Here is a 9624-nt window from a genome sequence, read left to right as displayed (position 1 = left end):
GTCTATGTTATTTTAAGGTCTTGATGCAAACAGACAAGACATGGAAACCAAAGAAAACGATACAATTATAAGTTATAACACAAATTTTAGTAAGAAATTATCTCTTAGTATCATTCAAATAACAAGTAACTCTCAGAACAAAAACTCGCTTCAGAACCAGTTATTTACAAAGTACCTTGTAAGACATGCTTTGAGTATTTATCGAATGTTTAGCTCATTTTCATGTCCAAATTATATTCACGTAGTCTTTCGCCACTTAGGAAAGTATTGCCTCTATATCTAACATAATTAATGGACGTTCATTAGGGAGGGAAGAAGCTCACTGGATTCTTTGGGATTAAATTTTGTCATTATATCGTAGATTTTCAGAGGGTCCTCACATATAAGAGTTCTAAATAAATTAATTAAATCTAAAAGCCGAAACAAACTTCTAGAAATCTTACAGAACCGTTTAACTTCTCGTGTTTAATGGTGAAGATAGAGATAGTCAGTTCCAATGAAACGTGGATCGTCAGAAGGTGTGAAATTGGTCTTTTCGGTGCAAAGGCTCCTCCGCATAGCATCGACCACGACAACCCGAAAATTCTATGAATTATTTCTTTAACCAGTAGTTGAAATTGCTCGATAGAAATAGCTCAGGGTAGGCTGAAAGACAGCCCGGAGTAGCTCTTAGATCTCACTGAAGCTATGAATAAAAAGTTTATAGGAGATTATTCAAGACGGTAGCTATTTTTTTTTTTTTTTTTTTTTTTTTTTGTCGCTATTGTTAGATAGTTTCAAATCCTGTTATTCAGGCTGAATCTGCAGGTGAATCACAACCAAGACTATCAGTATCGTCTGAGACTTGAGACTGCAGTATCAAGACTAGATTTATGGGAATCCTTGACTTTTTCTCCTTTTACCAAGGCTCAAACTCAATCTCTTTTCAAGGAATTTTTTTCTCATTTTTTTCTGTAAGGAAAATATAATAAGAGCTGCCCTTATTTTTTAAGCTGAAACTTCCAAATTTCATCACATTCTGTAAATTTGCGAGGCATTCAACAATTGGATACCGTAACATTTACGAACATCCTCCCTATCCGTCCAAAGCTTTTATTTGGGTCCGCCTTTGAAAATTTTCAATTTGTCTCTACTGTTTTTTAAATACTTTTGTTGTTTAGTCAGGAACCTTTTTTACCAGTCAGATTTTAGATTATTTAGCAGCTCAGATTACTAAATATTAAAATCCCAGCTTCTTTTGAACCAACAAAAATTTATTTCTGTTCCAATAGAATTTTTCTTAAATTGAATCATATGTTGATATTTCTCAATGTGGTGGTATGATATGTAATTCTGACATTTCATATCAACACAACATTTCTGTTGTGTCGATATTTAATAAATGCTGAAAGCCCAACTTCTTTTTCACCCAACGAATATTTTATTTCATTGAATCATGTGTTGATATTTCTGAATGTGGTGGTATGATATGTCATACAGACATTCCATATCAACACAACATTTCCGTTGTGTTGATATTTATGAAAGACTAAGAGTCCAACTTCTTTTTCACCCGACGAATATTTTATTTCATTGAATCATGTGTTGATATTTCATAAATTTGAAAAAACTTCTTTGGATATTAGAGGTAGAGTTAAAAGTCCATTAAAAAATGACTATACATTTTTTTTCTCTTTTAAAGCAGGAAAGCATAGACCAAGTCCCCCCCCCCCACCACCAGGGAAGAATCGAAAAAATCTAACAAATTGGGTTCTGAAGCAAAACTTTAGTAGGTTTCGGTTATAAAGTGCGACAAACAGAAAGAAAGAGAAAAAAAAAGAGACACCAACCTTAGAGACAAATCTGGGTACAAAGAGTAAAAGGATTCTAAGAGTAGCGAGTATTTTAATATGAAGTTTGAGACTTAACTTTGGTCAAAGGGGATTAAGATACTAGCGTCACAAGCAGTAAAAAACCGACCGGACGAATTAAAAACAAAGTAACCTAAAAAACTTCATCGCAGTGAGAAATATAGCGACTCGGTAAAATTAAAAAGTATAATTAACCTAAATCGTTCGAATGAGAACGTTCCAACCAACGTAAGTTATTAGGTAACATTTGAATCTTTGTTTTTGCGCAATTTTTCATACGCGAAAAAAAATGAAGCCAATGTTAAAAAACCCATAGGCATAGGCCATCATTACAACGACATTGTATTGCAACCCTCATCTTAACAAAACTACCCCTCCATGCCTAAATCACTGAGAATTTTCCAAACATTCCACAGAGGGGCCAAGAAAGAAAAAAAAATATTCAACGCAAATTTATCTCACGCTTTAAATCGTCTTTAAAATAGTGATTATGATACAACAGCATCACTATTAAATAGATTGTTATGGGTAACAAATCACACACTTGATAATTTAGAAGCTGTGAGATCAACCTGTTAGAATGCTTTGATGATGTGCGAGATTTATTCGTCCTTTCAGGGCACGCTCTTGTAAACGCTGCAATAGAATAAACTGGATTAGAGTTTAAAAGTAGCTTGAACATGACTAAGCATAAGCACCGTTTGGAGAAGTGGCGGCTTCAGAAGGTTTGTTTCCAACAAATGGAATATGTTATAAAATTATAAGCAAGAAAAGTTTAAGTAAGTGTTACATATTAAAAAGTAAAAATAGGAAACAATAAAATATTCTATCTTTAGTTTGACTTGAACTGATGGCAAACGAGGTAGAGACTCTGTTGATCAGTTGTAATGGCAAGCACAAACATTTCACAATAGCAAAACTAAAAAAAGACTAGTATTACTAGATGCTTGGTACAATATGGACCAGTCATGAAACAAAAATGTGGCGAAGCCACCTTTTCTCGATCAAAAATGCACCGAAGTTGTCGGAGAATAGGGTTGATTCCATATACTAAATACGTAGCCGCGGACAATAAGCGCAGTTTTTATATTTGTTATTGTATTTTTATAGCAAGATTCTTAGCCCTAATAGCCGGCGACATCTCCGTGTCCCACCCATAGCTATAAACATAAGCTTTTCAGTTGCCTTGTAGATTTATTACTATTATTTATCCCTCCTATCGCCATCGTTACACAAAGATAAATTACACATTCAAACTTAATAAATCAACTTTTCATTCAAGGGGGATGGAACGTATTTGACATTATTTGCAGTAAAACGTACAGGGGTAACTCAAAATGGTAAATTTCTAGTAATGACAAAGAAAGGGGTTAACTCATCCAAACAAATCTGCGCTTCGTTCATACACAAGAAGAATCAGATGAATGTACCCCAAAACACAAATATAAAAACTCTTTACACATAAACATAAATCTCCAAATACAAAAATACAAACATCTCTTTCTATTGAAAGCTTAAAACTTCTCTCTTTCACCTTCTTAATTACTGTTGTACAGTTTGAAAATTATAATTCCTGCTTTATTGACCCTTCAGAGATCAGCTTGCAATAAAACAAGATATTGAGAGTCTTTTATATTTTTTCAGTTTTCAGTTTATTATTTTTTCTAGAATTATTTATATTTAGCTATTACACAGTAGTTTTGCCAAGTATATTTTTGGGGCCTCAGCACAAAGATCCTCATCAAATTAAGCACAAAAAAATGATATGAGACATTTTGGTTCCGGTAATACTGAAATATTAAAAAAAAGAGATCCCCCTCCCTTCACTTCTTTAAGCCATTCGGTTTGAAGTTGGCCATCTGTCTTGTAAAGTTTATTTTATCCAATGTTTAAAATACAACTTATGTGTTACATTTTATTTGTTTTGCAAATAACTGATTTCTTGTTTTTACATGGCGTTGTTTCTTCTGCTAACCACATTTTATTTCTTTTTCCCTTAATTTAGTTGTTGTCCCAAATCTTAAGGTTTTACGCTTGAAGCGAGTTCGAGATAGTTTGTTAGAAATAAATATTTCTATCTTTCAGTGACCTTATCCAAGTTTAAACTCGGTTTTGTAATTATTCTTCATCATAGCCTAGAAAACACTTCGTGTATTTTGTCTAGTGCCCTTATATAGGATTCAGTGGCGTACCTTTTGATAGAGCTGCACCATAAGTCTGTTAGCCCTTGCAGCGTCTTCTCTGGCCTTTTCGAGAGCTCGCTTCTGGGCCTCTGGTAAACGGCGGAACATCTTTTCAGTTTGTTCCCTCATTTCTTTATGCGTGAACATTCGCTGAGAACCTAAACAATGACATTATTAAATGTCTCCCTTTATTTTAGAACTACTAAAACACATTTGAACACCTACTACTAAAACACGAACTACTAAAACACATTTGAAAAAAACAGTTGGAGATGAGATACCAGTTCAAAAGGATTAGGAACAAAATTCAAACACTAATCCCATTAAGATCCAAAGATTCTGATTTAAAACCCTTAATACCTTTAACAATAGCCAACTTTTCGACTGGGATCACATGTCTCTGATATAAACGTAACGGCAAATTTTTTACATCTTTAAAATGGAAAAAAAATGCTAGCGTTTTCATGTTCTAAGCATCAGATTAAAGAAACACTAACAAACACTAACAGAAACACTAGTAGAGTAAAGAAACACTTCAACACATAAAAAGCAAATTTACAAATCTCCGAATGTTAATGAAACCTATATTTTAGCCATATGTTACAGACGGAGCAAGTCATTTTGACTTGCCTTCCACCTCCTCCACTTTTTATTTGACTTGACCCCCGCCTTTCCTTCAAATTTTAATCCCCGCGAAGCTAGTTAGATTTCGCAATACCTGGCAAAGGATTAATTTTCACGACCTGAATAAAATTATTAATCAACATTTCAATAAGTGAGAGATAATCCTATGGTAATAATTATCAAATTATTTAGACTCATTAATTATTTTTGCAAATTTTTAGTAATAAGCGAGCAGAAGAGGGGAGGTTTTCTGTAGCAAGCGTCGTCGTAACTGCAGCGGGCGGTGTCTCCCTCAAATTGCGAGGAATAGATAGCAGGAGCCTACGCTTCCCTCGCTTATTGGCATTTCGAGCTTCTGGAATTTAGCCAACTATCATTCAGCTCTCGTGCCAAGTAGCAAAAGGTTTGTTTTATTGTTTGGAGCTAATGACTATTTTAGTGAGTACTCTTGCAGATGTCAAGCTAATCAAGTACTTTGACATTAAATGACCCCCTTAAGATTACCTTCTGTAAGGCCCATTTAGTCTATCATGGTCAAATTTATTTTATGAAACAGGACTTGAAGCCAGAATCAGTTAATCATTTTTTTCTAAATCACTTTTTCCATTTTGCCCAATGCTATGTAGAGTTTACTGCAATATAGAACAATCCCATTCCACCATTCAAACATTCTTCTTCGCTATTATATTCCTTAGTTATTATGAACATGCACTTTGGTTTCTTTCTAAGCAGTTTCTAGGGAATGAATGTAGAATTAAACGTTCCCTTCTTTCTTTGAGTTATCGTTTGTTATTATATACGTTTCGCTTTAATTACGTGTGAACTTGAATACTACGCTGTTTTTACACACATATCTTTATTACCCTGCTTTCCACGGACATATCTATATTACCCTGTTTTTCATACACATATTTCAGTACCCTTTATTACCCTGTTTGTACTTTGGTGCACTGAGCTTTCTTTATTATATAATATTAATTTATTTTAATATTTTAATATTTAATATTTTATAATATTATTTTTATAATATAATTTTTTAATTTTATAATTTTTATAATATTTTAATATTTTTTATTTATTTTAATATTTGCATATTTCTTTATCATGGAATAAGTATGAAAGACAGACTTGAAATTGAAAACGTCTCGATAATATATTGAAGCTGTTCAGAGTAGTGTTTGGCTCTAGTTCTCCTATGTTGGCTTTGTAAGAATAAACCTCTTTTCTGTACCTGTACGGACGTGAGTATTCTGACCTGTGAAATGGTATTTAGCCTAAAACCCCTTTTGGGTGAACTAACAAACCAACCAGCAAAATGTTTAAATACAAGTTAACTCATGTGTGATAATTCATTCGTATATTTTTTCCCCTTCTTTTGATTTCTACTGGAACAACTTATCCCAGGTTTATTTTTCTAGGATTTATATTTTAGAGGATTTATTTTTCTAGGATCAACTTATTTTCTAAAGTTATTTCCTTCTCCAGTTCCCCCAAAGCTTGGGATCACTATATATAATATCATGATTTCCTCAGTGCAAATAAAACTGCAACTATTGCTAGAGTTGCTTGAAAAAGTACATGGGGACTTGAAGCGCTTTCTCTATAAATTTTGTAATCCCTGTTAATTTCCAAAGAAAGAAAAGGATAGAGAGGGGGGGGGGGAGAGAGACAGAGAAGAATGAGATTTGAGGTTTAAAAAATTGTAGGTTCCTTACCGATAGGAGAAGTAAATGGCACTTTCATTTTTGGTACTGCTAATATATTAGCTTCAGAAAATGGAGGTTTATCCGTTTCATGGCTGCCTAAATTAGAAGTAAGAGATACAAGTCTATCTCGACGTTCAGAAGATTTAATAATTCTCATCTCTTGAGCCTCATGTAGTATTTTCTGACGATATTCAGAACGGCTTATGAAGTCTGGCCGACGTTTTTTGAGGGATTCCTAAAAACATGTGCCAATTTGTCACGAAAGTCAAACATAGGGTACAACAGTAAATTATCAATAGTAGCCCTAGGTGGAACGTCCTAAAAAATTGCATAAAACTGGTAGTATAATCTGATGCTTAGTTTAAGTGCATAAAGCTTAAAATTATATCTCTTTACCTATTACGGCCTAGACTTTACTAGCATCAGGAATTAGAATGTCAATTGTACCAAAATAATTTCTCAGACCATACCGCCTTTCCATTTACAGTTACTGTTACTGCTACTACTATTTATGACTCACTGCAGCACCAAGGCACTGGAGGCAAACACAGCTACGCACACTCCTTCTCCGTCCGAATTCATATAAAGCCTCCCTCTTTTTTTACACCCTCTGGAAGTTCTAATCACCCTTAATTCCTTCCTTACGACCTCATCGAACCCAATTTGGGGATGACCTACTTTTCGTTGAGCTCTAGATGGTTGGCCAACAAAGACAATTGTAATTGTTCCACATTAAATTACTACAGAGAATAATTATTTTCCTTGTCTTATTCAAAAATTTGTTGTTTTTTTTCTTCAATCATGCTAAGTAATAGTTTGCTATTATCGAGGTTCCTTTTTCGCTGACTACTAAGAAGAATGGTTTGCAGTTAAGGCTACAAAGGTCAAGTAATTTTGTTTCTTCCTTGTGATCTATTTTCTTGTGGTATTTACCAGTTTTTTGTGCTTTTTTTAAACTTTTTTATAAAGCCCTTAAAACAGTTTTTTAAAGATATCTAGTATCTTTTAACACTTCGTGGATAACAAAAAAAGTGTAAAAAGGTTATATTTGAAATTACTTCAGAAGAAAAAATTAAAACTTTCAATTAATAGAAAAGAAACATTTCGAAAAGTAAGACGTCTAATTGCACTGAATTAATTTTTCAGGAGTCAAAGAAGATATATATATAACTTATTAATAAAACTCAAAACTTCACACGGAAAACCTTTCAAAAATCAAAAAATTTATTTTTCAAGTTTCAACAAACAGCTATATGAGTGCACAGCTTTAGTGTGATAGTGTTTAGAATAAGACAATTTCCATAAATTATTGCCTGCTATTGAAGTCAAATACATTAAGTTCTATTGAACTGGACTTTATATTGGCAGTAAATAACATGTGGTTCGACCAGAACTCAATTAAAACACAGGCAATTTACCCATATAATTGATATATCGGTCATTGAGTCAATCACCAATTTTCAACTATGAAAAGAATCTACTGACTAATACTATTTACAACTCACTGCGGCACCAAGTCCACCAAAGGCAAAGACCCTTACGCGGACTCCCCCTCCATCACAGTTTATACAACTTCCCAGGAAGTTTCAATTTCCCTTAAATAATTCCTTACAGCCTCCTCCCCCCTATTCAGGAGCAACCTTGATTTCGTTTGGCCCTAGAGGGTTGGCCGAAAAGGACGATCATTCGCAATCTGTCATCGTCCATCCGCTGCACCGGACACTAGAATCTTAAGTCAAACGAGTATTTTTCATTATAGCACACTCAACACTTTCCATACGGCTAAAAATCGTAATCAAATTTTTTGGATAAGTCCCTTAGGGGAAAGGGAAGGGAGATTGACATTTTAAGATGAGGATGGTGTAAACTTGTTTGTTTTTCTGTTCCTCGCAAAAAACAATAAACATTCTTTTCTCATCGGAAGTCAGCCATACTAGTAGATCAGTTTGGATAAGTCCCTTCATTTGGCTCCAAGCAATTAAATCTATACTAAACAGTGAACAATGAGAGGAGAATTAGTCTTTTTTTAAAGAAAAATCAACTGCTTATGATTGAGGCGTCAAATTTGTCATTGATCACATGAATCAATTGCATAATTTTAGTATGCAGTGGCGATGGTGAGGAAAGAAAGGATTAATAGGATTTAAGACATATGTGGCGTTAACTGAAATAGGGTCAATTTGGCTGCATAAAAGATGACCGGTATAGGACAGGCTTCAATAAATGACTGCCTGTCATCGCAATTAAAAGGATTAAGTGCTATTAAGCGTTGTCAGGAGTTTACCTGCAGTGTTGGAACTCGCTTTTCGTCCTTTTGCGCTGATTTTAAACCAGCCGTTCTACTTCTTGTATTTTTACTGCTACTTGTCGAATGGCGGCTTTCATTTAAGTCACGACTAAGTTTGATAACTGAGTTTCGATTCAAGGGAAAGAAAAAGGCTTCCGCTGGAGGCTAGAAAAAAAATGAATATTTAGGCCAGAAATATTAAGCTAGAAGAAAAGAAATTAACATAAATGAACAAAATGTTAAATCTACTTAAGAGCAAATTTTTTAAACCGTATTGCACGCTGTAGCCCAGGTAATCTCCGTGAGTCTTGGGAGCTTACAGTTGAACCAATTCTCACAATACATCTGAATTTCAGATACCAAGTAAGGCGGGAAATGCCTGTCCGTACTGCAAGTTCAAGTTAGAGCCCAAGTAATCTCCAGCATAACATTGGAAGACCAACGCTACGCAGAATAGAATATACTTAAAAAATTTCTATTACAGTATGGTTGCCAAATTTGAATTTTACGTCAAAATAGCACTAGTATATATATATATATATATATATATATATATATATATATATATATATATATATATATATATATATATATATATATATATATATCGAAAGAACTTGACCTTCACATCAATCATAATTCATTGTACAAAATACATAAATGTACAAATACATATTAAAAAAGAGTCAATATTTACAAAAGGGGGACAGGGTACAAGGGTAATGTACCAAGGACCTACCCAAAGGTAGATCTTACCCAACAGGGGATTGTTCAGATCTACTCAACAAAAGTCATTTTGACTGAAAACCTTATTTTCTTTTTTTAACTCCCCATTGAAATCTCCTCATAAAAAAAGACTCCTCATAAAAAAAGGGCGAACTGTAAGAAAGATAAAATAAGTTTCGAGGACTTGAAAATTAGAAAGCGGGCGAGGAGGACAAAAAAGGCAAAATTAGGCGAGTGTAATGCAAAAT

The 9624-nt window shown here is 33.9% G+C and overlaps 1 protein-coding gene across 3 annotated transcripts in view; it reads right to left on the bottom strand.

Annotated features, from left to right (window-relative positions):
• Positions 1-1350: 1350 nt before the first annotated feature.
• The window catches only part of LOC136039416 (uncharacterized), a 34264-nt gene continuing 25990 nt past the window's right edge, over positions 1351-9624 (bottom strand). For 2 of the 3 annotated variants that reach the window (XM_065723144.1, XM_065723145.1), the window contains 4 exons: positions 8648-8815; positions 6373-6598; positions 4043-4191; positions 1351-2486 (listed from right to left, as the gene is read on the bottom strand). In XM_065723144.1, coding sequence (XP_065579216.1) covers positions 2418-2486; positions 4043-4191; positions 6373-6598; positions 8648-8815 — 612 coding nt within the window. In that variant the 3' untranslated portion in view covers positions 1351-2417. The remainder of the gene's footprint in view (positions 2487-4042; positions 4192-6372; positions 6599-8647; positions 8816-9624) is intronic. The other variant, XR_010620436.1, reaches the window with a different exon arrangement.

The sequence above is a fragment of the Artemia franciscana genome, chromosome 19 (genome assembly GCF_032884065.1).
Source record: "Artemia franciscana chromosome 19, ASM3288406v1, whole genome shotgun sequence".
NCBI lineage: Eukaryota > Metazoa > Arthropoda > Branchiopoda > Anostraca > Artemiidae > Artemia > Artemia franciscana.
Note: the sequence above shows the minus strand (reverse complement) of the source record. Positions and strands in the feature narration are given on the sequence as shown.